General features: G+C 45.2%; 1 protein-coding gene across 2 annotated transcripts; it reads right to left on the bottom strand.

The window, feature by feature from the left end:
* On the bottom strand, positions 1-27,342 carry TOB1 (transducer of ERBB2, 1). Of its 2 annotated transcripts, none has more exons than XM_032199850.1 (2): positions 27,324-27,342; positions 1-1,937 (listed from the first exon to the last, which is right to left on the bottom strand). In XM_032199850.1, exon 2 carries the CDS (start codon positions 1,801-1,803, stop codon positions 823-825), a length of 981 nt encoding a protein of 326 aa, XP_032055741.1. In that variant the 5' UTR covers positions 1,804-1,937; positions 27,324-27,342; the 3' UTR covers positions 1-822. The 2 variants fall into 2 exon arrangements, with proteins under 2 accessions (XP_032055741.1, XP_032055740.1); XM_032199849.1 differs by lacking the exon at positions 27,324-27,342 and adding an exon at positions 4,179-4,356.
* Positions 27,343-27,775: the final 433 nt, after the last annotated feature.

Genomic DNA, 27,775 nt, shown 5'->3' with positions numbered 1-27,775 from the left:
TTAATTTTAAAGAATTTTAATACAAACTTAATATAAACTATTTCAGTCCCTCTTAACATGTAAGACACTGACTCAAAATACTTTTATACCTTTTTTCAAGTATTGCACAATGTAGGTACAAAATTAATATTTACGATTACATTTTCTTCCATAATATATAGCAAAAATCTTTAAACTTTTAACAGAAAATACAATTTGTGTTTCTTTTGAAAAAAGCAAATATTTCGTACATTTTAATTCCACCACTAAGGAATATTCTGTACACAACTTTTTTTAGAATTGATGTCTTTAAGATGGATATCTTACAATTTCAGTAAAAAAAATACAACATGAAGCTGCTGCAGCTGTCACAGATCACTGTAGTAAAAAGATATAAATGCAATACCATGTTGTAGAAACAATATATATACTCTGATATTTTACAAACTTTGTACTAAATTAAATTATACAATTAGAAAAAGACCAATAAACCCACTTATTAGTGCCAATTTTTTTGAAATATATATACATATATGTTTGTGGACATATATATATATATACACATGAAAAAAATCAGCCATGTCCTTGCTATATCTTAAATACTGTAAGAGGCCATATTTTGAGAGTATATTTTCGTAATGTACATTTCAGTATAAAATAATTTTGTGCTTGGTTGGCAAATGAAAAAATGATGCATGTTGTATTTATCTAACCAAGCTTGAATGTATTCATACTACAAGCCTTAAAAAAAATCTCAAGAGGTGGAAAAAAAGATACACCCTTGGGTACGTGCATTTTAACTTGTACAATAGTATTTACTTGTATGTCACTTCTGTTTTATTTTTAGTTAGCCATAACTGGCTGGAATTGCTGGTTAGAATACTGCATGTTGTTTAAACTAAAATTCAAGCCATCCACAAAAGACTTCTCATTTAGACCTCCATAGGCTGCAAACATATCAAAGGCATTACTGTACTGGAGAGGACTGAGGTTAAGGGGGCTGTCACCAGGAAATATGCTACTGGTACTACCTTGACCCTGCATGTTGGGGAAAATGAACTCCTTTGCGTTAGGAGAAAGGGCAGAAGTCTTCTGCTGTTGCTGTTGCTGCTGCTGCTGACTGCCTAAGCCAAGCCCGTAGAGAGAGTGCATGGAGGAGGAAAGGGCTTTCTGCTTCAACAGGTCATTGACATTCAAGCCAAGGTTGGTGGGAGAAGTGCGGGCGACCTTGTTGCTACGGCCGCTATTCTTCATTTTGGTCGAGCCAAACTTGGTGGCAGCAAATGTGGCAGTGGTGAAGGTTAAAGGCTGAGTGGAGCGGGGCATGAAAGTTGGGCTCACAGCAGCAGAGTGACCAAAGGGAGGAGAAGGAGAACTAGACACTGAAGATGCTGGGTCACTAATTGGCATGAACACCTGGGCCTCTGGGTTAAAGCTGTTCTTGATTTCCTTATCCAACTCACATCCATTTTCATTATCATCCACATAAAGCACTTTCACTGGTCCCTTTTCACCGATTTGGTATGAAACCTCAAATGGGTCAATCCAAACACTAAGATCCTGAGGCAAGTTGCCACGAACATCATCAATGTCCAAACCACTCTCTTTGGATGCTTGTTCTATGACTGGGTCCACTTTCTCCCCTATATGTATACATCTAAACCCTGATCCTTTGTATGGCTTTTCTGGATACCAGTGCCCTTCATACTTCTTCTTGAGAAGTCTTTCAAGCTCTTCACCAAAAATGTTGACACGTCGTCTGGGAAGCTTATTGTACAAATATGAAATAATAAAATTGAGTGCTACTTGGATTTCAAGCTGCATAGCTGCTATGCCACAAAGGTTTGAGTCTGTTTCGAAACACGAAGAAAGTGTTCAAGATGCCACAGGGAAACAAAATTTCATTCAAAGTGCTGATTCTAGTAGATTATTATCCTTCACCTTGAGTGTTCTTGTTCCTTTAAGAAAAAACAAAAGCAAACACATCCAAATAAGGACAGCGTAAGCTCAAGCTCCAAGGCCTATTCTTTAAGCTTCACTTTTTGCATAAAATAGGTTCCTTTTTAAATGAAAAAAAAAAATAAAAAAAATTGCAAACTATTTATGTTCATGCCTGCAAAAGGTGAGGGTGTCAACTACATTCGGTGTGACTTACAAGCAGTACTGCAGAAGATGCACTAGGCATGTGTTTACATATACAGCATGGGGTATTTCAGAATCACATGAGCTTGCACTTTAGTTATTCACAAAGCAGCAAGTATAATTTTTAAGACATCACAGAACTGCCAGGCCTGTCAAGGGTTCAATTACCAACCCATATTTGGATGATTTATGGTACTCAGCTGCAAAATTTAGAACTGGACTATTAGTTTAGCTTGAAAGGTCTTAAGTTCGAGGCTCATTTATCATTTTAAAGTTTGCAAACACATTGGTCACGCTGTAAGCTGCAGAAATATAAAAATATTCTCAGTTGCTTTAGAGGACTTCACCCAAATAACTAAAATTACGCTGCACTTATTTTAAGTCCAAGCCGACCATTCACATCAACTGGTGAAATTATGTTGTGAATTATGCTGCGCTGGCGAAATTACACTACGTGAAGAGAAAATGTCCGCTGTACATATATAACAATTCTGCCTTTCCTCGGAACAGCTAAAACGATAATGCAGTCAATGCATACAAAATAGACGCATGAATTTGCTGTCACAAGGGTGGCAATGACTGCAAAAATTATTACAATAGATCAATTTCCTAATTTTTCTCTTTCTACTAATTATTCTATAGGTCAAATGTAATATATTAGCTAAATACATATTTTGTGTTGTCTATAGTCCAGATTTCAAAAAGTTACTTGAGCCAAGAAGGCTTTTCATAGGCAATTGTTTTTGCTGAGGCTTTCTCCTTCTCTAGGACTCCATTTTATATTTAATATAAAATATGGTTGTCAGTCCTTCAAAGGACAAAAGGGAAATTAGCTATCTAAAGTTAAAGAAGGGACTAGAATCCAGTATTAGCACACACCCTGCTAATGAAAATCCTGCAATACCCTAATATAAGGTATTCATCCACGGAAGACACCTTTATATAAAAAGTTCCAGTGAAACAAAAAAAATATATTTTTGGCTCAAGTGAAAGGCTCAACAAGAATTTCAATTAAGGGTGTGCTTTTCTGCACTGCATCACCACGAACGAAATTCAGCGTAGCTGTCACTGAAGATTAAAGAAATCAAAGTCGGTAAAAATCCCATTTAAAAAAAAAAAAAAAAAAAAAGCTTTGTTATTTACATTGTTATTTCTTGCTCCGAATAATCTCCTTTTAAAGCCTGGAACCCTATTTCCAAGCCACTTGCGCTCTCCCCAACATGGTATGGGAATAGTTTGTAAGATAAGGCGACCTTTAAACGTTTGCTGGATCAGCACTGGGTGGGGATAAGGAAAAGATCAAGGGCAAACAGAAGATATTTACAAAAGGGACACAATCAGCGCAGAAAAGCTGATTGGGTGGTTAAAAGGGGCATTTAAAAAATGATTTATTAATCCATCTGTTTCGTTTCCCCGCCTCCGTGTCCTTTAGGAAAGAAATGATCCTTTCAAGGCGCGCCGGGCAGACACCATACATTTTTCTTACGCCCCAAAACGGATCCAGGGGCACGAGCAGCTGATCAAACAAGCCAGCTCGGCCGTGCCCAACTTTTATTTTGCGGTGCTGCTGCTGCTGCTGTCGCCGTTTTTAAATCTTCCCGAGACGGCTGCGGGCCCACCAAGCGCTCCGGGGCGTTACATAACGCGGCGGTTGGGGCTCTCCTCACGGCCCGGGGAGCTCCGGCAAACCGAGGAGGAGGAGGAGGAGGAGGAAGGAGAGCGTCTGCAGGGCCCCGTGAGGGGACAAGCGGAGGGCACAAGGGGCGAGGAGGCCTCGACCTCCCCCCCCCCCCGGTGCCCCTCACACAGCAGGGGCCCAGCCGGCCCCGGGAGGCTCCGTGCCGTGCCCTCAGCCCCAGCCCCGCTCCCTGGGGGGCTCTTTCTCCCTTTTTTTTTTTTCCCCTCAGCCCCTGTGGTGTGTTCTCCCCCCCCACCCCCTTCCCGTCACGGTGGGGCCGTGCCCGCCTCAGCGTCCCCCCCTCCAACCCCCCCTCCGCCTCAAGGGCCGGGCGGTGGCTGCCGCGGCCCCCCCCCCGGCCTGAGGCGTTGGTACTCACCCGGGTGGGTGTGCGGGGTAGTGCAAACAGTCCCGGCGGGGGTGTGAGTGCTGGAAGGGTGCGGGGGTGCTGGGGTTGAGGGGGGGGCTGGGTGGAGGGGTGCGGCTCAGCACCCGGTCCCCATCATCTCGCCGAACTGAGCCGGCTCCCGGAGGATGGGAGGGGAAAGGAAAGAAGAAGATTGAAAAAAATAAAAAAAAAAGAATAAAAAAAAAAAAAAAGGGAGGGGGAGGGTTGGAAAAAAAAAGGGGGGGGAGGGAAAGGGGGGGAGGGCTGCGCTGCTCACACCCCCGCGACGTGCGCGCCCGGCAGCCGCCGCTCGGCTCCTTCTGCTACTGCCGCGCCGTGCCGCGCGCCCCTATATATCGCCTCCCTTGCCACGCCCCCAGCTCTTAGCCACGCCCCCCACCCCGCCCGGCCACGCCCCCCCAGCACCACCCTATGCCGGCCGGCGCCCGGCTTCTCCCCGCCCACCTCCACCAGGCCACGCCCATCTCAATCAGGCCACGCCCCCTTGCTGGTGCCGCGTCCCTTCCCTCCCCCCCTCCCAGCCCGGCGTGGAGGGGCAGCTCTCTACGTCAGCGCGCTCCTCGCCTCGCAGCAGCGTTGCGTCACTGGCTACGTCAAAGCCTGCCCTCGCGCCCCTCAGCTCCACAGGGAGGGGAGGGGATGGGGGGAGGAGGGCCCCGCGCCGAACTACATCTCCCATGACCGCCGCTGCGCTGATGGCCCGCGGGGGCCTCGGCTGCGACCGGTCACGGCCCTGCGGGCCCTTGGGGAGGGAACTCGGACACCTCGGGGCAGGAGCGAGGAGCCTACGGCCGCCCCCCGAGCCACGGTCAAGGTGGGGGCGCAAAATGGCGGCGCCCCCCTCAGCGCGAGCTGCCCCTCTCAGGCCAGGAGGGGCGCAGCCCCCCCCACCCCCTCCCTACCCGAGCCGCCGAGGCTAAAAATACTCCCCCCAGGTAGCAACGCTGACCGATTGGCTGGCTGCCCGCCCTGCTAGCCGCCTGATTGGTCACTCGGTATCGAGGAGGACGACGTCAAAGCCTGATGCTGAGGGGGAGGGGGGGGCAAAGGCGCTGCCGGCCGCTTGAGGGGGACGAGGGGAGCGGGGCGGGCTCCCCTCGTCCCCCTCAAGCGGCCGGCAGCGCCCCTCGTCCACCCCCCCGGGGGTGAAGCTGACAGGAACCCGGGGCAAATCTCCTCACAGGGCTCCCCTTCGAACCGCCGGGGGTCTGCTGTCGGCCGGCGAGAGCAGGAGCCGGGGTCCAAGGAGGCGGCTATGGTGTTTCTGTGGTGTTTTTTCTCGCTCCGTGTTCGTGTCACAGCATTTTGGCACAAACGCTGCGCCGGCCCCTGGAGTGATTTGGGAAATATTGGGAAGAAATGGCGAGGTTTTTTAACCCTTAGGAGGTTAAAATCCGCAGGGGGAGGCAGGGAGTGGGAAATGAAGTGTTAAGGAAGCAAAAGGTAGCGAGGGTGAGAGTGGGGATTTTCCACTGCCGAAAAGTTCTTCTGGAAGGCCTCACCCGTTGCAAAACATAGTTTTTATTCAGATGCATCAATATGGGTGTTACTAGGATTGATTGCAGTATTGCAAACAATGTGAAAATCATAATTCAGGCTCAAAATAGTCGCTTTTTTTTTTTTTTTTTTTGTCCCAATCCTTCATGCTTTTCTTCACTGTGAAGCATTGCCTGCGCCTTCAAAGCGAATGGGGCCATATGTCATCGCCATGCTCCCCAAATTGGAAACTGGTGTGGCGATGAGAAAATTCCAAGCCCTGGCAAAGTGGAGATGAGCGAGAGTTGCTGCAGCGCAGCCAGGGAGCCAGGTCCAGACAGTCTTGGATTTCTCGCTCAGAACAAGTTGTCATTACTTCTACCACAAAAGTTAAGAGGGTGAAATAACTACTGGAATGGGTGAAAAGACAAATGCAGTTTTTTAAAAATTAGAAATCTCACCGGTACGGCAAACATTGACCAAATTGGCAGATAACATCAGCTGTTTCCGTAAACAGTTCAACATGTTACTTTGCTCAGTTCTGCACTAACTGAGGCAGCAGCAGCAGATTTCCCTTTGAAGTGGGAAAAACTGCACAACCTGGGAGATCGATGTTTTCAGGGGAGCTTTAGTAAGTAGCTTTACCAACCGACTAACTGTGCTGCTGAGTTGCTAAAAAATGAGCGGTTGTAAAAGCAGAAACTTTCTGTTGAATGGCTTTAACGCTGCGTGAGAAGCATTAGGAGCTGAATTAAAAATACAAAGCTAATACGTGTGTAATCAAGACTGCTGTGAGATCTCGTAAAGCTGCAAAAATGGTGAGGTGCTTTTCTATGGCTTACGTAAAAAAAGCTTCTAATGCAGACAATGCTAAAATTGCATGCTATTGAAAAAATATTATGTTAAATGTTGAAGACAGGTAATTGCCCTAAAAATAAGCTCTGTAGGTCAGCAAGCATCAAGTCCCCATCTAGGGGTCCAAGGAAAGTTTCGGTTTATCCCCATTGGTCTGAAAAAGCAAATTCTGACTTTTAAACTGCAGTGATCATTGTCTTCCACACAGCACACATCAAAAGTAGGTGCCAAACTGTAGTAGTGTTAAATTACTAGCACTTCAAAGCTGAGTCTAATCCAGGATGACTTGTATTCTTGCAAACGCAACTGTCTTTTTGGTCCACAAAGATGTGAGAATAAGGCCTGCAATATTTTTCAGCCCTTTTGATTAATACACAGCAATAACAAAATGTCTGCCTCTCCCTGCTAGAAAAATCTTTAAAAACGCAATCGATACAAAATCACAACTCCAGCAGCAAAATTTGACTCAGGTTGCCGATACTATTCAATTGCAAGATTAATCTTAAACATATATATATATATATATATATATATATTCCTATTTTTTCCTGGCAAAGCTTGACAATTTCTCTCCTCAGCAAAACAAATCAGCAGAAGTATTTCAGAGCATTGCAAAGAGGCAAGAGCGAGATTGGAAGTACAGAGACTCTCTTAACCTATATTAAACTAGAAGGGTTTTGATCTCATCTTTGCACACAGCCATATCCTGCGATGGCTGTCTTACCACAGCACCAGGAACTGAGCTACAATTTCGACAGTCTAGGTCCCTGCAGTCTAAACTAGAGAGCCAAGGTTCCTGAAACAACTGATAGCATCTTCTAAAATCTAAACCAGAGTTATATATCGATCAATACGTTATCTAAAACTGACATACAGGGTTTTTTTTAAGCTTACAAGTTATTTAAAGGAGCTTAAAATACCCAGGAAAAAAAATTTAATAACCTTTGTCAACATAGACAAGAATTTAAGAGAAGCAGCAAGCAAGGCTCATAATACTCATTGCCTGACTTGGTCCTTTTCACCCTCTCTACTAAATGAATGTTGTTGACCCCTACAGAATATATGATGTGTATCTCCACAACAGACATAAAGCTTTGTAACGTATGTTCCTGAATATAGTACAGTCTCTTTTTTAACATTTTCCTATTTAGGAATACAATTCTTCTTTTAGCATGAGAGCCTGGGCTTTGGTTTTTAAAAAGTGGAAAGCTTTTCGCCTTGTATTCATCCCTCTCTAGCCCAGTTTTATCCATTTGCCGATTGTAACGCATGTCCCTTTTCTCCGTCGTCTACCAGTGTGAGCACCCAATCTGGGCTGATCTCCAGCATATATCTATTTTTAACAATTTTGACATGTAGCATGGATTCTCTTACATTTCACTTCACCAGCCTAAGCAGTAATTTCTCCATAAATACACGTTACAGCACATGCACATGCATAGCAGACGTTACCCGGCTTCGGGAGCTCTCTGACCACAAGGATTTTTCAGTTGGGAACCACAAAATTAGCTTGGCTGTAACATTGTTTTGATGGAGTAAAGAATAACCAAGAAGAGGAGAAATCAGCCAAAACTGAGAAGTTCGAGGGGCATTGGCCCAGCAGCAGCCAAGCCAGGACATCCCCTAGGGGAGCCCCAAGCTCCTCTCTAATAACGCAAAGGGGGCAAACAGTCACCTCCGACCAAGAGCAGCGGTGCCAAGTGGCGTGCACATGGCAGGATGTGTGAGTGATAACTCCTGTTTGCAGACTCCTACCCCAGGGCAAACAAGGACTTGCTGCAAACTGCTGCCTGGCTTCGCAGCAGCCCCAGCTGTGCCCGGACTTGTTGCGTAGTGCAGGGGGCTGCGGAATTTGGAGAAATGGGATTTGTGTGCTGGGGCTGCGGGAGCACGCAGGGAAGGGCTGGCGGGAGGCAAACCTGTCGGTTAGATAAATGTCTGTTGGTCTTGTATCATTAATCCTGCCACAGAGGGGGAGAAAGAGCCTTTGAAGTGGAAGGAGGGAAGTGCTATGGTAACAGGACAGGCTGGGACTGTGAGACATTACCCAGCATCACCGAGGGATGTTGCACCCCACTGGAGCACTCCTGGAAGCCCCAAAAACCCAGGTACCAATTCTCAAGAGATGCAGCCCAATGCAGCCCAAATGGGTGTGCACAGCCATACATGCATACCAGAAGTTCCTTTGCTTTTAAAGTATGCGATGGCTCCGGTATGCTAAGACTGAAAATTTGGCTAGCAAGCACTGGAACTTATATGCCAAGGATGAAGAAACAAGATTTGGGTACCTCCTGCTCTGTGTAGTCAGCACACTCTAAAAAACAAAATACTTCTAAGCTGGTACTTTCTTAGATATTAGTGATTGTTCTTGAAATAGAAACGAAAAAGACAACACATTTTTCTGGGCCAATAAAAGCAAAGGGGAGTGACCCGCAGAAGCATGGGGCTCACAAGGACATCCTTCTTTCCTAAGTGGCACGGTGCTCGTGTGGCTTACTTGGCAAAAGTTACTGGAGTCCCGAGCAAGACACAGAAGGCAGCTGCTGGGTAAGAAGGAAAAAATAAAACCAGGGGAAGCCTGGCATGCTTTAATAAAGACTTTGCACCAAAGCTTTGCTCTTCCCAAAGTTTCAGCCATCTTCAGGGATGAAGTGAGAAGGTTTTGCATCCTGAGGCTGCTATGAGGCAAGATCTGTTGTTGACCAGGGACCTGATGAGTGATGTTTTGAGAAAGGGGAACAGATCCTGAGAAGGCCAGGTACAAGGAGAGAAATGGGGAGTAGTGAATCTAAATAAAAATACTGAGAAAAAGAATGATCACAAGCAGGCAGATACCGTTAAGGGAAAAAGGCAATGGGAAATATTTCATGAGTGTCAGAATTTTCTGTAGTTATGAGAAAACAGCCTTAAAAAGAAGGAAGGAAGAAAAATTGATTTTATACTTTAGAGAGGTTGACCTTTGAGGAAAGTTTTATTAAAATCCGATATAATTTTTTCCTCGAGTTCACCTTTGCGTTGAGATGCTGCCAGTTTAATGTCAATCAGTTCTGCAGTATCTGCTAACAGATAAAATTATGAGGTTAGGTCTGTCCTAGCTGATAGCCATCTAACTTCTCAGTTAATCAGCTTCAGATGCTTCAACCTGCTTGTTACCACCAGCCATTCATGAACAGTTTTAGAGACAGAAAGCTGCTTGTTAAGCTGTAAGGACAGCTCACCGTAATTATTTTATGGGGATCAAAAGTAAACACTGGAGATAAAAGACTGATTTTTTGCCCTTTTAATTTCTGACAGATGAAAGCAGCTTGAAAAGTCTCTTCTGAAGGCAGGTTTCATTAAGACCTTAGTGAAGAATTTTGCTTACTTAGCATTTTCCAGGAAAACTGCTAAATCTATTTCTTGAGAGGCTAAATCCAGGAAAACTAGTCAATCTTTTTAACTGAGAGATACTAAATGTGAAAAAGGAGATGCTAAATATGAAAAACTGAGGAATATATTAAATATATGAAAATAAGGAAATTGCTGCTTAAACTGCAAGGAGGAGTAACGGAGCAGCATCTGTTTACCACAAATGCCTGATAAACACAGAGGCTCTGCTAATTTTTGACATTCAGATTATCATCAGTTAGGGTAAAAAAATATGACGGAGAATGCCCAGGGGAGACTCTTGGAAATAAATGGAAACTCGTATTTATTGAGGCCAAGATCCAGCCAATACAATCCCTCCTTGCTAGCCCTGATGTACCGCTAAACCATTGCTCCAAATTCTCACCCTTTGGCTCTCCCAGCCATGATTTTTATTTTTTATTTTTTTTTGGCTTAGCAAGGATGTGATCAACCCCTTACTGTTCTCTAGCCTTTCAAGAAAGCAAGGTAGGCACATCTTGAATGAGAAGGGAGGGAAGGATTGCTTTTTGTGCCAACGTTTCTCACATGATCCATTTGTCATATGGAAGCAATAAGGAAGCAAAAAGACCTACAGCTATTTTTGTCTCCCATCCCAAGTCATCTTTGAGAGAGGCAGTGCTTACCGGTCCGTGAAAGAACTGCTCTTGTAATATTGCTCCGGAGAAAGTTGCCTTTCCCTAAGTGCTGATGCCTCAGTTATTGCCATAAAGTCCAGAACAAGATATAATTTTAACATCGCTAGAAGATCTCACCTGGTTCTTGACTATGAATTTAGGGCAACCAAGAATAATACAGCTCTGTAGGAAACCATCCGTATTTTAAGCTTTTATGTGATAAGCATAAATGAAACAATCTGTGCTTCTGGAGCATGTGGCCCCTAACTGGGTTTCTGATACCTTTCCACAATCCTGCTGCTGTCAGTAACAGTGCTTTATGCACGGCCCAGGACTCTGAGAGTTTAGTCACTGACTACTAGATGACATGCAGAATTTCACATGTAAGAAAGCCAAAGGTCCCGTGTATTGATACTGAATCTGAGAGCATTAATTTGAGAAGTGCCGAGTTAACCGACTGTGCTGTCAAGCTGTGACAATCTGAGTGATGGTGACTTCAAAGTAAAAGGAGTTCAAATGTCAGTATCTTGATGGATAGAGGAAGATCATTGGAAGCTATCTTCACATTAATTAAAAAAAACGAGGGTGCTTCTTTCGAGAGGAACAGAAACCTAGTTGCTCTGAACACATGCTGGTTTCTAAGCAGAATGCTTTCAAGATCTGAACATAAGTTTAGATACTTCTCTATGCATCATTGGTCTTTTCTGTCCAATAAATTAATAGACAAAAAAAGCATTTGTGGGTAAACTTGACCGTGACAGCTAAAATGCACTCGTACTTAGAGAATGCTGAGCTCAGAAAACCAATCTGAAGAACAGAATGACTGGGGGACGGGAAGGGAAAGGAAATTTCAGGTGCCTGAAGTGCAGTACAGACACAAAGCGCTAGCTGGACAGAGATGCCAGCTTATCACAGATGAATGTTTGACCCTGAGTCTTTAAGGGTATTTTCCACGGAAAAAAAAATCCAATGGAAATTTCTCTTTGAGTTCATTATGCTCCATATCTGACCCTTACTCAACTCACGTTAAAGTCTATGGAGTTATGGCAACAGGAACAATGAAATGGAATGAAGATTCCAGCTCAGTGTTTGCTCCTGGGATGCACAAAGTGCTTTTTAATGCAGCTCATGTATCTAGTTCATGTAAGGAGTAGCTCATAGAAGATTTGAATCCGTCAGTGGCATTGAAACAATCATCCAGTTTAAATCATTGATTAAAAGCATAGTAAATCACTCATTTCCTCTCCAATCTTTGGTTCCTAAGGGTATAATTGCTCCAAAATAATATAATACGTGCCTTAAAGATGAAGAAAAAGGTCAGATTAGCATAACATCTTTCCTGAACCGATGGCAAAACATTGTGCAAACCTGGAGCCACATCTTGAAATCTCCCAGGACATTACTCTTGTGACTTTATATTCCAATAAGGCTGTGGCAGGGAGAGAACACAGATCCTTCTATTTCCCAGATCACAGGTCTTTGACATGTGATGGACAGAGTGAGCAGTCCTTACATACCTTCAGATACACAACCCACTTCATTACAACAGAATGTTTTCTCTTGAGTACACAAACCAGTAGGAGTTATTATATCTTGTGCTCTTATTACTGTGCAAGACTACAGACAGTATCTGCACACAGTGGTGGATCTGTCTAGTCTCAAGAGTAGCCATAACTTACACTTCAGAAGAGAGAAACCAGCCGTGTTGCACAATTATGTTGCTTTGGCAATGGGAAGAAGAGATTTCTTCTTGATCCCACATGATGATTATCTTATACACTGGAAAATGAGCAGTGACATACTTTTTATTTCAGCTAATGTAACTCAGACTTGTAAAGAAGGTGATTCTGCTATACGACCATATTATCTAAATTGCTTTGTCGCCAACGCATAGAAAACTGAATATAAAATTGCCTGCACATAATTGAGTGCTGACTCACCCTCCGATTAGGGTAAATGGTGCAGTGTTCCAGGGTGTCTTGGAGCTCTCTATAGTCTCACAATCACATGTGAAATCTTCTGATTGATTTTTCTCCACTCCACTCCAAGCAAGCTTATGTTTCATGCTCCAGTTGGGGCTGGATGCTACAAATCCATCCGCTGTCACAGGACATCTTTCCCCTGCTCCGTTACCTTCATCAGTTTTCTGCTGAAGCTCTCATCTTTCATCCCGGCTGGTGCAGTTCCTCCCTTGTGATTTTTCCATCTCCTGGCTCTCCATATTCATAGCCGCTCTTCAAACTCCAACTCTTACCTCGCCAGTTTCTAAGGCTACATAGCTGTGAATGTTTTCTCACAAAGTGTTTTTCCATAAATTCTCACAACTTCATTTCAGTCAAATCTGGGGCTGCATCACTTTACATACATGCTCATAGCAGACCATTTGAATAAAAGCACCTGCAAACACAAGCAAGCAAACACAGCCCCAAGTATTTTAAATGGAGATCTATTTTCTTGAAAACGGCCTCATACTGTAAAACTTCATTTGGAGGTATCAGTGTGTGATTATCCTTAAAAACTGAATGTTTTTTGGTTTCTGAACTGAAGTGAAAGAAGAGTGATTTTAAGAAGCAATGCCAGAACGGAACGATGCAATGCCAGCAGTGAACCCAAGGCTAAGAGCTCTGTGCAATGAGACAAACCAGAACCTGTGCCCTTGGGTCATCTCTCTTCTGACTCCACCACTCAGGTAGTGAAAAGAAGGAGTAGAAGAAGGGCCATGACCTAAATAATTGGAATAATGACAATTATTAGCCAGCAATCCCACCTGGGGGGATTTGCAGGTGACACCAGCCCTGAGCTGAAGGAACCAGGAGTAGAAGCAGTCCCAGAGGTGGCAGGGTTTGGTTGAGCTTTCATCTAACTATGAACATCTTTCTTGCTGACTGAGGTATTTCGTTAGTTGCCACTGAAAATCACATATGGAAAAGGTTGAAATTTTACTTTTTATATAGGACTTGTTTAGTATCAGGTAATAGCTCAGAAATGAAGAGCAACTTGGGCACACACCTCAAGCTTAGGTTCTCCACAAGCACTTGTAGCTGCACAGCCCAGCCTTGTTCCTTACCAGGAACTGTAGCTTTTATTATCCAGTGATCAATCACGCCTGCCTCACCCCCAGAAGAATAGATCTCATTTATCTCCAATGACAGAAAGATAATAATGTGATTGTTCCTTCACACCCAGAGACTGGGCGTCTACTACCTACAAGTTCTCTTCTAAGTTGGATCAACTTTTCTTCAAGGACTTCCTTCCAGAGAGTAAAAAGAGGCTCAGCTGAATTGTGTTTCCTGATACCAATGAGCCCCCAAAATAAAAGAGTAAAATTCATTGTAAAAAGCACTACAAATATGCACAGAGAATGTGAAATTCAGAACTGATCTAGAACAGGGCCAGAATCAAGGATCTGATCTCTTCTGGTCAACACGTAACAGTGCTGTATTATTGCAAAACACAAAGAATTAAAAGACAGAAGGAAAAAAAAAAAAAAAAAAAAAAAAAAAACAAAAGAAAGAGAGAAAAATTAAAAAAAAATTAAGGTAAGAAAAGATGGTCTGAAACCTTCAAAAGCAGCAGCAAAAAATAAAGCGCCCATGGCTCCCCCAGGTTGGTGCTCCCAGCCCAGGCCACCTTGGACAGTCCTCTCTTACGAGAAGCTTATTCTCAAAGGGGAAGACACCAGGTGCTCAAGCTCAGTGTTCCCACCCAGACCTTTCCTGCTAAGCGTTTGGCACCAGCCTGCCCAGCTGTCAGCCGAGCGGGGACAGCAGAACCGGGGCAGCACCAGGTGGCAAGCCGAGCGTCGCAGCGGGTCTCACGGGAGGGCCAGGGGCTGTGCAGCGCGGAGCAGCACGGGCTGACGTCTGTACCACTGCAGCCACGCCAGCGACTCCAGCGTGAGCAGCGTTTAAACCCTAATCTGCAGCCACTGGTGGGTCGCTTGACGGCAATTTTCCATTGCGCTGCTTGGAGAGGGCAGAGCTGGGAGGCCGGGGCACCCTTGGCTGGAAGCCTGAGCTAATTTTGCAGTGAAGATAAGCCCTGGGGTAGAAGTTCTTTAAAGGGCTGTGACCAGGCTGTGTCTCACTACAGGGGACTCGGAGCAGGCAGGTGTTTTCCCCCTTCAATATATAGAAAATATAAGGTGGTCAGGGTCAGGGTCAGGGTCTCCAGCCTAAACGTGCTGGAGAAGCAGGGCAGAAGCAGCTTGTGTTTCTGATCCACCTGGCTGTGGAGGTATTTGAAGAAGCAGCAGTGCCCCCATAATCAAACAGGAGGAACTGTGCTGGTGCTGCCCCAAGGCTTGTGCTCTAAATGATAACTAACGAGGGTAAAGTCACTGACAAAAAAAAGCTTCCACAGAATCCCTTTCTCAGGCCTTTGATTTTACTGGAACATGCAGAGCAGTAAAATTCACATAGCCGACGGGAAAGCCATGTCCTAGCCTGACCCCACTGCGGACAACAGCAAAACAAAGGGGCAGCAATCCGGGGTCACGTTTGGGGAGGATCCATGATTCAGCATGTCCATTTACTAAATCTCCTTTAATTTGTCACGGAATGAGGGAGCGGGGCAAACACCTGCAGCTCCAGGCTGCTGCTTTATTGCCAAAAGGTAGGGCACAGACAGTGACGAGTGCCTGAAGAATACACGAAGCTCAATTAGGACAGTAGGTCAGAAAGAGCAAGGTGATTCATATCCAGGACATACCCAAACAATCCACAACAATGTGCAGCAATCCTATAGAGCTTTATGTCTTCAAAGCATCCACAAACACCCTTTCCTTTCAACGGCGCTAGCAGGTAACAGGCAACGGGGCAGAAACGCATGCTTGAGACCTGCTAATTCATGGAGAAGTTGAGCTAGCTGGGAGGAAAAGGTTTCCACTGGCCCTCCAGCAACAGCAGGGAGTGAGACAGCTCTCTCCTGGTGGCAGCTGCCACCGCTGGCTGGTCTAGAAATCAGGGGATGTGGAGGGGCTGAGATTCACAGCCAAAAATTAATAAATGAGGTATCCAGGATTAGTAGCTTCTTATAGAGAATGAGCTGCATGCAATTTTCCCAGGAGTAAGCCACAGGTTGTGGCAGATCAAGTTCAGGAGTGCTCGGCTCCTTGGTGAGCACCCTGACAATGCCTCCGTTCAGCTGTGCAAATCGTATTTTATGTGCTTGATTGTGAGTTGCTGGGCAGTGGGATGTAATTTTCCATGCTTGCATTTGGCTCTCAGTTTTACCTTGACAAGTGCTTGATAGTTTAAGCTCTGTCAACACTGTTTCACCTCTTAGAAAATAATAATTAAGAAGCCTGGACAAGAAGTACACATTAGTACGCAACAATTCGGTGATCAGCTCTGCATTAACCTCATCAACACCGCTTACTACTCTGCAGCAAAATGTCTTTTCCAGATTTACCTGAAGACTGGAATGTCAGAAAAACTCAGGGATGCAAAACATACGCTTGGTTGACTTTGATCTCTCTGTAGACAAATCTTTTAAAGTTTAGATCAAGGAATCTTTTAATGAAACAAAGAAATTGTGCCACTTGTATCAGTTCCAGATATAAATAAATCAGCTAGAAATAAACAGGAGCAAGGCAAACCTAAAGGAGACAGCCACACTCTGCAATGTCAGTCCAAAGTGACTGTCTGATGGATGATAATATGGCTGGCTCAGAAAAGAAGTCAGAGTTTAAAAGTCTTGCTGCCAGCCATCTGGCAAATCTTCCAAAATACACTGCAGTAAAAATTCACTGAATTGCTACCTCTTTTTTTTTTTTTTTTTTTTTTTTTATCTCCTGCTATCAAGACAGTCTATTTGTTTTTGAGGCATAGTGAGGATTTTGAAATCTCTGCTAGGACTCCCTCCTTGGGGACTCACTGACACCCTCCCCACAGCCAGCTCATGGTTCCTTCCCCCCACCAGCCTGCCATCTTCCCAAAGGAGCGATGCTGTTACACATTTAGGGTGTCACTAAGGCACTCAGCGCATCCAGCTCTATTCAGGCTCTTAGAGATGCACCGTCTGTTTGTAACTCACAGGTCCCATCCCCTTGTGCCTCAAGGGGGGCAGAAATTTGTAGCAGCAGGACTTGCAGCACAGCCACCCCCTTGCTCCAGAAGCATCATTTCTTGTTGCTTGAACTAAAAGTCAACCCTTCATAGTTCTAAACAGTATAGAGCTTATTTCATATAACTGAGTAATTTGGACTCTGTAATCACAGAAGACAATAGTAAATATTACCACTAACCATTCCTAATAACCCATAGCAACACAGAGTGCTAAAAATCTATGGGCACTTAAAAAACAACGACATCATTTTCCATTCATTTTGCAGATTAAAAATTACTTCACAGAACAGGCTGCCATGCTGAGTGTTAACAATTTTTTTTCCCCCTGTTTCATCAGCACCTCCCACCTGGACCATAACCAGCTGTAATCTAGTCCGTGACCCTCCTGACTTGATATGAAGCATAATGGCTTGGGGCCATCGTACTGAGAGTACAGGAATGCACGCAGCCCTGACACGCCAGCCCAGAGGCAGCTGGAGATGCTGTCTGGTGACCAGACACTCCTGGGTTACAACTCCCTTACAACTCCTGGGCTGTAACATGGACTCAGTAAAAGCTTTTTGTAGCTTAAACAATCCTTGATGCTGAAACTAGAGTTAACCTGGGCGGTGAATGGAAGAGATCATCTCCTCTGGAAATAAACCCAGGGAATAGAAGAAGGGAGAAAAGCAGGAAGATAATCAAGGAGAGGGACTCCTTGGGAGGGAAATTTAATTGAAAATACGCACTGATGGGAAAAAGAAACACAGGGGAAAAAAGAATTGTTGCATCCCCTCATCACTACTAATCAGGTCCCGGTCCCCCCTCAGCTGCCAAACACTTATCATTTGTAGTTCTCAGCCTTCTTAGATAGATGGGGCTAAGCAACAGAAGCTGTCTCTTAGCAGCCTTCAAGCATGTCTCACCTTTGTTACAGCTAGTTCTAGTCATTTTTAGGCAAATTGGTTTTGTTGTTAACCTGGGTTTGATTTTAATTTCACCCATGTACAGCAGTAACTTGTTAACAAGCTGCTCCAGGAGATCTTTATAGGACAGTAGAAAGCAGGGAAAGGAAATAATTACAGCATTTCCACCTACAGTAGTCTGCTTCAGGGCAGGTATAAATAGATCCGTTAAGTGTTTGTTCACTTAAAAGAGAGTTCAGCCTAACTGCTTTTTCAATTGCCAGCAGCTGAATTGATGGCTTGTTTTTTTTTTTTTTCTTAAAAATGAGGGCAAAGATCATCAACTAAATGTCGCCCTCCCTTCCTCTAGACCGCAAGTAGCGTTAAAGAAGTTTCAGAATTTTTACCAAATCCAGATGTTGGGTGTATAAAATGCAGGCAATTTTTCAAAACCATTATATTTCTTTGGGAAAGGAAGGCTAATTATATCAGAAAGCTCAGTTCTGCTTTGGAACAGAGGAAATTAATGGCGGAAAAAGAAAAACAACACAACAACAACAAAACCCACATTCACATTTCATTCAGCTGGGGAATCCGAAAAGCTTTGGATGGCTTCATGCGCACAGTAGCTCTCTTTAGAGTCCCACCACAAGTTTTGAGGAAACACATGCTTAAGTGTCTGAAAACGCCCCGTTTCTGGGCTGCAGGAAGCCCAGGAGCAGAGCAGGCACAACACAGCACAACACCAGCTGGGATGGGATGGGGATATATCAGGCCATGTGGGGATGGATCTGCAGGGCTTGCTGCTCCAGCATCCCAGAAATAACCTGCCTGGCTTGGAGAAGAGGAGAAAGCCTCTCCTCAGGGACCAGCATGGGAGGAAGGGGAGGAAGAGGAGTGGGTGGCCCATTTGGGTGCCTTGGACCCATCTCCCCCAGCACCATCCACTATCCCATGGCTCCAGGGCCCCACCAACGTCCACCTTCCCTGTGCCAAATTGGTTAAATAAACCTTCCCCGCCACAGGCTCTCAGCAACGAGATAGACATCATTTATGCAGTCTCCTCAGTAGCTCTGCTAATGGGCCAGTTATAATGGCATTACGGGGGTTTTCCAGGCAAATCCGCTGCACTCTGCCTGCGGCCTAATGCGCTGAGGCCTCGCCTCGGCGCACCCGGTGATAGTCCCTGTGCACACAAAGCCCGTCCTCTGCCACTGCCTATTGTTCCAGCTGCAGGTGCTATATTTAACCGAACAATAGCTAATAAACAAAAGACGTTTTAAGTGGTTTGTGGTGTCTGCTGAGCACCCGCTGCCCTTTTTGTGTTGTGCTCTGTCTTCAGTCCTCACGCTCAGGTCTCCCGGGTTCTATTCAGCTGCAAAAGCCCAAAGCTACAAGTGAGAGGAATAAACTAATCTGGTGGGGAAACAAAACAATCGATGGCTCACAAAAGCAAAAGGGACAAATATTTGGAAAGGAAAAAGCAGAACAAATTCAAATATAATTGTGAGCCCTACCACAGGAGTGCTGTAGAAGCAGTGAAGGTTCCTCCACACAGGCCTCAAGCCAGCCGCCTTCGCAGGTGCCAAGACTCAAACCTGTGATTCCAGGTAGCGCTAATAAATTTGGGTTTGGAATAGAATTAAACCACTCCTCTGCATGCCTGGGGATGCGACTCAGAGCCGCGGTCCTGCAGAGCCGCCGGAGGTGCACGTAGGCAGGAGCTGCGGGCACCCAAAGGAGGCGAGCTGTGCCCGCGAAGCTGGCAGCCTGAAGCGGGGAAGGAGCTGCCCCAGGTTGCTCATGGGGAGCTGGCTGAAGCAGAGATTTCCTCCACTGACGGGCTCCAATTCAGAGATACAGCTGTTGTCAGGTGGTTTTTATTCCTACGCTCAGGGGGAGGAAGGCGATAGTATTTATTAACCTGATTGCAGGCACCGAAGCTCGATCCTCACTCCAGATATGCAGGCAGTCAGAGCCTGTTGTGTCTGCATGAACGTCCTAATCCTGACTCTGCTTTCTGAATACATAAAGCAACACATAGGGCCATTCATCCAGGATAGTCTTTTAGGTGGCTGCAGAGGGCAAGACAGTATTTGTAATATAGAGAACTCTATGGCAAGCTATTTTAGTACCATAGGATCATTAACATTTTTGAATGTCTGAGAAGCTGCTAACATTTATAACATTTTACAACCGAGATCCATTCTCCCAAATAGAGAAAGAGCTCATATTTTTCACATACACTGTAGATATTGATAATTTTCTCATTTTCTGATATGACAGGGTTTGGGGATTTTTTTCCCTGCTGAGACAAGATGACTGACAGAAGGAGATGAGAATTTCTCACAACGAGAAGCAATGCATTTTTACACAGCCAAGGCTAGAAGAAAGCAATAATTGTCCCAAGACACAGGCACAAGTCTCCAGAGCGGGTGGTGATTTATTTCAAGAGACACCGCTGACAAAAATGCCAGGCATGCTTTCCCAAGCCAAGACGCAAGCTGAGATTGGCCAAAACACCACCTTGCCCTGCCTCCTGCCCTGCTGCTGGGCGACCCTGTTCTCTTGCTCTCATATAGACATGAGTCTTCTTCCAATATTTGACCAGGCTTTGCAGCTGCCTTCACTCTTCCAGTGGTGCACACAAGCTAAAACAGCCTCCTCTACCTGCTGTCCTCCCAGCCTCCTCTTCCAGCTGTCCTCTGCCTCTTCTCACTGTCCAAATCTCAAGTTTTTCTGTGTTGCTCCTAATAGCTTTGATGTATGCCAAGTCCCATCCTACTCATCCCATTAAAGCCCAGACCTTTCACAAATCTTTCCTGCATTGATCTTCCAGCCAGCTTTTGTCTCTCTTACATCTAGGTTCCCTCTGCTTGTACATGTATTTCTCTGTCTGGATCTGGGAATAGTTCTGCTTCTATTGATGCTACCAGATGCAGGGCCTTATATTTTATTAAAATCCTAGGGGTAAGAATGAAGACTTTAAAGGTATAGATAGATATCTTCTGCTTTGACAGATGCAATAGTGAGCATGACTGCTCCCTGCAATGGTAACACCTGGGGTGTCACAAAAACCTCAAGAGGCTGATGGATATCACAGACAGCCTGATGCTTATCCCATGCTAGACACTGGCTCGAGAGAGACATTTCCATGTTAGATACCAGCCCCAGAGAGACATATTCATGGCATCCCTGCCCAGGAACACTGACTTCACCTACCAGAGGACAGGCAGTGGCTGTCCAAGGCTGTGCCACTTGCTGTAGGACAGCAGGGCCAGAGCTCTGTCTGTGGTGGATCTACCTTCTGCTCCTTTTCTGCAGCCACACTTCAGTCTCAGGTGCCCTCAGACCAAGACCTCGGTAGAATGGTCCTGCTATGAGCAGCCCCTGCAGGCAGCGAGTGCTAGAGCACCAGGGGTCCAGGGACACGGGCTCTGAGCAGGTCTCTGATTTGGAAAACTGCACAGCATCAATGACTTACAAACCTAAGTGTTTGCAAGGCCAGCTGAAAAATATGCCACCATGGGTAAGTGAGGGTGCTTGCTCAGGAGCAGGGCAGAAGAGGGCTTTTAGGCCCAAATCGCAGGGCAGCAGTGAGCGAGCTGCTTTGCTTTTCCTTTTTTCCCCTCCTACTGATTTAGTCTGGAAGAATTTCAGAGGGCACTTTCTCCTGTTATACAGCGATAAAACTCTGGGCTCAATAACTGAGATCTGATGTCTGGCATCAGAGCAATACAAATAACAATAAAAGAAACAAAATAGTGGTGAGTCAGGCTGGTTTTGACTTGGAAAAACATCAGTTATCCTTATTACTCACCAGCTCTGCCGTCTCCTCTGGGGGACTCTGCCGGCCACCGCAGACTCTGCAGTCTAAGAGAGGCTGGGTTGAGCTCAAGCCCTCCTAGGACCCACTTTTTTCCCTGGGGCTGCATGGCACCAGCAGTTTCGTACCCATGCTGTCGGGATCCAGAGTGCACAGACAGTCATCAACAACGCGCACAAGCGGCCTGGTCCCACTGGGAGGTGATTTGTGCTTTCAGATTTGTATTTATTAATTTCTAGACCGTTCACTTCCATTTTGGCTCCATTTTTCTCTTCAAGTGAAAAATTTACCCCGAATCACAGCGCGTTATTTCCACTTGTCAAGATAAAGGTTAATGAAATACCAGTAACTGCATCACAAATCTAGTTCTGTATCTATCTGAGATTTTTTATGGCACACTAAACTGCACAGCCCATGCTTAGAGAAGTCTGTGATTTAAAAAAAAAATAAACTGTCAGAGGTCAAGAAATTCACAATCAGACCAGCTGAGCTTCTGCCTTTCACTGCTCACCTCTCACCTAGGGGATGGGGAAAAGGCCCTTGCTCAATGGCCACAGGGCAAGACAGCCCAGCACACACGATTCTGCAGAACCACGGTACTTAAAACAGCATTTTCCTTTGCAAACATTGTCTACCTATGGATAGTGGTTACTTGGATATCTGCGCACTGTATCAATAATATATGAAGTAAACATATATGTATGTACTATCTCCTACTAATACATAGGATTTAGAAACAGCATAACATTTTGCATGTATAGCTGTCTTTGGAGAGATTTGCACCAGAGGTGCAAAGAGGATTTCGCATACTGGCTGCAAAAAGTTTCTCATGCCCTAAACATGAAATGGGGGGTGGGTGGTGGCAGCCCGCAGCACCACAGAGCTGCTCAGCACGGCAGGGCTCACAAGTTGAGAAGAATTATGCAGTGACAAACTCCCCTTTGAAATCCATAGATCAAACCCCAAATTAAATACTCGCCAATACAAAGGATGCACCGGTTTAGCAGCAGTTCACATCCATGAGCCTGCAGGAAGGAAGGGAGGGGCAGCTTTGTTTTCTTCCCAGGGAAGGCCAGTGACTTATGGGATGAGTGTCAGAAACTGCTGGTTGGGATGAGTCATGAGATTGGCATGGGGCGTTTTTCATTAATATTGGCTTGAATACATGCCAAAGAGGATTTCCAAAATTCACAGCCAGTTATTGCTTGTCATAGGGTTAAAAATCCTATAGCCTGTTATTCCACTCCAAGGCATGCAATCAAAAGCCTGCAGAGATTATTCTAAGAAGGTTTGTTCTGTAAATATGTTTTTAAAAAAATTGAGTACAAGTGAAGTTAAAAAATAAAACAAACAAACAAAAAAAGCCCACCAACTTCTAACAGAGCAAACCCTCTTACAGAGAATCTTTTCCCTCCCTCCTAGGTGGATTAAAAAGCATTGTTATGAACTCCCAGTGCAGATTTGATTATGGACTAAATCAAAATGCTTTGGAGTTCTTGGAATTCAGATCTGAAGTTCATAGTTTCAGCCTGTTTGCCGCATATGAAAGTAAGATAAAGAGAGGAATGTACTTTTTCTTCCTTTTGATATGCAAAGATTTAGACAAAATACTTACTTTCCAATTTGCTTTTTCAGTAGAAATCACTAGAGATGCTATCAAACATGAAATACCCTTCGATGCCTGAAGAGCTCCTGAAATGATGGATGACATCAAGAGCCAAAGGAATATATACAAAGCAACTGCAGAAAGAGATTCTTAATCACTCTGTGAAGCATGCTGATTCGTTGCTATCTACTTAACTTAAAGGTTTTGTCATCACATATCTAACTTTAAAATGTAATGAACCATTTGGAGAAAGGAGATCTCTGTTAAAAAAATCAGTCCTGTCCCTTTGGCTGAAGTGTGAGCAATAATGCACTTCATCAGATATTCTCAGCAAGTCCCTCATTAAAATGGTAGTGCCAGATGAGACCTAATTTTCTTAACATTTCCAAAGTACAATGCCAGAAGGAAAATATTTAAGATTTTATGTATTCATGAAAAATAGTAAAAAAGGGTACAAGCCCCTCCTTCTGCTAGTTCTTTGATGGACCTCTGCCATTTACAGATATTTTCCTGTTAAAATTGCATATCAATACTTTTTTTAATTAAAAAAAAAAAAAAAAGCAAAACAAAACTTTTGCCCACTAGATGGCTGTAATTGTTATGGCCATGCTTAATTTTTGGTATCAAATGCTCATCTTTAATAAAGTGCATTCCTCCTTTTTGTTATTCTGTGCTAGATGCTGTCAATCACCAGTGCGGAAGGGGCAGCGATGGGCTTATCACTTTGCACTTTTCAGGGGTTTGTATCCAACATCAATGTTGAGTGGCTTGCTGTGCCATGTCTGAGGAGCAGGAACCCAGCACCATTCTGAAGGATGAACTGGGCATTCATTTTTCATCACCAAAAGGCATACTTTGTTTTCTGATAATAGAAAGAATGATCAAAGACTAAGATCCCTTTTGGAAAGGCTTTCCTGATAGCATGCCATTTAACACAAGCAGCTTGCTATTACTGTTGTATCACAAAAAAATTTGCAAATCTGATGGATGAGAGCCCAGAAGGCAGGATTGAGCATCCATGTCCTAGATTTAGTATCTGAGTTGATGTGAAAAAGAAGCAGGATCTGCTGGAAAGAAGGCTCAGACGATGCATCACAGAGAACACAGTTTCACTGATGTTTGCAAAAGGCCCGATTCCAGGAAGAGAAATGGATCTGTGCAGTGAATTTGCAAAACGTTTGCTGGCTGCAGTGACCCATGGCTGGAGGTTTCCAGAACCTCCACCCAATGGGAACTTCCACGTGGGCTCAGGTGCAGAGAAAGACAGAAAGACTTCGCTGGTTCAGCTAGCAAGCACGAGGCGAATGCTTCAGCTAAACAGAGCTGCTGGGGTATAAACACCTCCAACATGTTTGACAACTCTTGACTACAGATATGTGGAGAGGGAGTTAGCCCTCTTCTCACATTTTAAGTCCAATGCGAGTTTTTAAGTAGTAGGCAGAAGCTTTCACAACATCTCTCCATTAAGCACAAGCCTGCATGGATTCGCTGAGGCATCACTGAATGCCCTGTGCATGGCTTATCCTTGCAGCTTTGCCCTGTTCAGCCTGCAGATAAGCCTAACCTTGATGGAAATTAGTTTTTATTCAGGGATGAGTTCACCTTCCAGTTCAGCACTGCCCAGAAGGCGAGGGATCAAGGTCCATCAGGTTCCTTAAGTGCAGCTTCTCAGCTCAGTGTCTGCAAAGAGGGTTTGCTCCGCAGGGCCTCATAACCAGCCGAGCTGAGCAGTGCCCTGGCCTTGGCCAAATGTACCACACCAATAATGGGTGCACGTCCAGCACTTCAGGTTTTCGGGTAACCTGGAAGAAACAGCACTTCTGGCATAAGAGGAGCTGCAAAAAGATCTGGTTTAGAAGAATTTCGTGACAGCTGCAATGCACCGGTTTAATATCGGTCAAGTAGATAATTCCACTTATTGCTCGCTGTTGCAGAAATACCACACAAAAGTGCTTGGAGGCTACAATTGCAGTCAAACCAGTTGCGTCCTCCTGCTTTAACTGTATTTCTTCCTAAACCAATATAAACAAAGCTCTCTCTTTTGGTGCCCGTCCTCCAAAGGGAGGTAGACCCCCGTGATGGTGCCAGCCCCACACGCTGTGGGTCACCCAGCTGAATACAGCCAGGTCCTTGTTTTGCCCAACCCCAACACTGCCCCTGGCCAAGTTATCGCATGGGGCATGTGCTGTAGGCAGTTTTTCTGCCCTTCCTGCCACAAGTCCAGCCTGGCTAGGTATTTAAATTGAGTTCATCACCTTGCTGTCTGAACACCTTTTGAAATTATGTTAATCAAGAAAGCATAACGAGCCTTCAAATTCAGCTGAACTGTAAGGGTGAAGTGCTCAAGTAACATGGCTCTTACATCCTAAATCCATCCTGATCTCCAGCACCTCTACAAAGTTGTCCCGTGTCTGGAGCACTGAACTAGGCCATCGTACCAGTGTTTAGGGAATGCTCTTAGAGAAGTGTCAGTATCCTGCTCAGGCATCATTTCCCTATCTACAAAACAAGATGGAGCATTTTTGATTCTGCAGCAAAAGCCTTGGAGACTAATGGGCAAAAAAGCTAGGTACGAGTAAGACAGACGGAGGTCCGTGTTACCCTCTCTTCCTATTCCCGTAAAAGTAATTCCTGCCATCATCCTTTGAAACAGTCCAAATGAGTCCCTAAAACCTGGGCACTTCTCTAACGTCCTCTGACTTATCGTCTCTCCTGTCCTCCTGTGCCTGCAGCAAATCTTGCTGAACAGGTTTATGCAAAATAATCTCCATGCAAACATTCTGCAAATAGATCAATTCCACGTCCGGTACCAAACGTCCTATCGGGAGCCCACTGAGCAAACGGACGTCTTCGCTATAAAATTACATACCGGAATGTCATGTAGCATCCTAACCATATAGATTGGAAATAATTTAACTTTCAGCACGGAGTTTTCAGTATTGCAATGACAGCAGTATGAACAGCCACATTTTCTGAGAATTGCAAAGGACAAGTGGTTAAGGTCAGCAGCTTCGCAAGAGTCGTTTGCCTTTGGTGCCTAATTTAAGACTCTCCAGAGCAGATTTTGCAAGGTGCAGATCTGCTGAGGCTCCCAGTAAACTGTGATGGAGTTATGGATGCTTTGCATTTTCTGGTAATCAGCCTGGAGAGAATGCAAGCTGTGCCCGCAAAAACAAAAGTGTGCACAACTGGGGCTGGTTAAAGACCATGACACTCGCTCCTGCAGGCAGCAGAGCTCCTGCCCAGCTCTGTGCTGTCCCGGTGGAGCTCACCCTCCCACCAGCTGCCTTCAAAAAGCAAACCACAGACCACAGAGATTTGCTGGGTAAACAGCGAGCCAGCCCTGCAGTATCACTGCTGTAGAGAAACGGAAAAAGAGCTGCAAGAGGTGCTCTCCACCTGGTGCAGCTCTCCACAGGACGATTTAGGTATCTGGGAGAGTGGCACGTAGCACCTCCCTAACTGAGATGCACGAGGCTGCACCCAAGGGCTGTCTGACCCTTGGTGGAGATATCTAGCAGGGAACCAAAGAGCTCAAGGAAGCTGGGAGTGCCGAGACAGCTCGGGCGGCCGCTCCCTGTGTGCAGAGGGCTGGGGCACGGCCGCTGCTGGCTGGAGAGCCCAAGCCCCGTGGCCGGTGGGGAGGCTCCAGCCTCTGACACAAGGCTTTAGCATGGCCCTGGGGCTGGTCGCCCAACAGAGGTCTGTCCCCTCCTTCAATCTCACCCAGACACTGCGCTGAACCAGGGCGTTTCGTGAGCCTGCCCAACGCGGGGAGCTCGTTTGCATGCTCCCTTTTGGTTTTGTACCATTTCCAACATTTCTGGCAAAAACATTTCCTCTGACTGTTTTCCTTCTAAAAACAGCCTCTTCCAGACAGAGCTGCTCTGCCACCATTTAGCCGGGTAGACATGCGGCTATTTAAAACGCGGAGCTAGAACATTAGCAAAACACTTGTCTGCTTCCAAGACAAGCAGCGGAGGGGAGGGCGCGCCGCTGGGTGCAACCTTGCCTGGCCCCGGGAGGGTTAAGCCTGCGTCATGGTGCCCTGTGCCGAATTTAAGGCTCCTGGGGATGGAATCTGTGACAAAACCTGACAAGGTTTTAGGAGCAGCTATTTCGCAGCCCTGGGTATTTATGCCTTTGGCTCCCAGCTCTTGTGCACTCTGCGGTCAGCGGTTTAATTATTTACCAGGGTATATGCAGCACCGTTCGGCAACAACCATCAAACCCGACATTTTGCTAATGCGAGGGTAATTGGGTTATTTTTCTCCCACCAGCTGAACCCCCAACCCCCCCTATTCTGCTGGGAGATGCAGAGTCATAGCTCTGCTGGCTTGGCTCCCTGCCACCCAACTGCTCCTTTAAAACCCCATACCTCCCATTGAAGGAACTCGGTGTCCTGTTCGCCAGGAGGACGTCAGTGTTTCTATGGAAACTCTTCCCAAAGATTCTCGCTCCGTGCTGCTGCTGCGTATTGTATGACCGGCTTTGTACACGGCAATTCATTATAGAGGCTGTGACGAAAAGGGAGCAGCTTTCTGCCCGAAGGGAAAAGCATTCAAAAAAATAAAAAAAAAAAGCCAACCACCACACCACCTTAGTATTAATAAAATAAGCCACTAAAACTGAAGGTGCTAAAGCTGTTTGGTATTTGGGTTATGAATGGAATCTGCTTGCCTGTGCTTCTTGCAGAGAAATGAAAAATACTGTTTCCTGAATAATTAGCTTAGCTGAAGAAAACCTTATAAATTCTACATAAAGTCCTTTTTTTTTTTTCCCCAAGTAGCTAGGGGAAAATTTTCCACCTATCCCCATCACAATCACCAT

This window comes from Aythya fuligula, chromosome 18, assembly GCF_009819795.1.
Source record: "Aythya fuligula isolate bAytFul2 chromosome 18, bAytFul2.pri, whole genome shotgun sequence".
NCBI lineage: Eukaryota > Metazoa > Chordata > Aves > Anseriformes > Anatidae > Aythya > Aythya fuligula.
The sequence above is the reverse complement of the archived record's forward strand: the minus strand, read 5'-3'. Positions and strand labels throughout refer to the sequence as shown.

What these genes read in the sequence shown, in the direction of transcription:
- TOB1 (XM_032199850.1), bottom strand. Translation starts at nt 1,803, where the DNA reads ATGCAGCTTGAAATCCAAGTAGCACTCAATTTTATTATTTCATATTTG.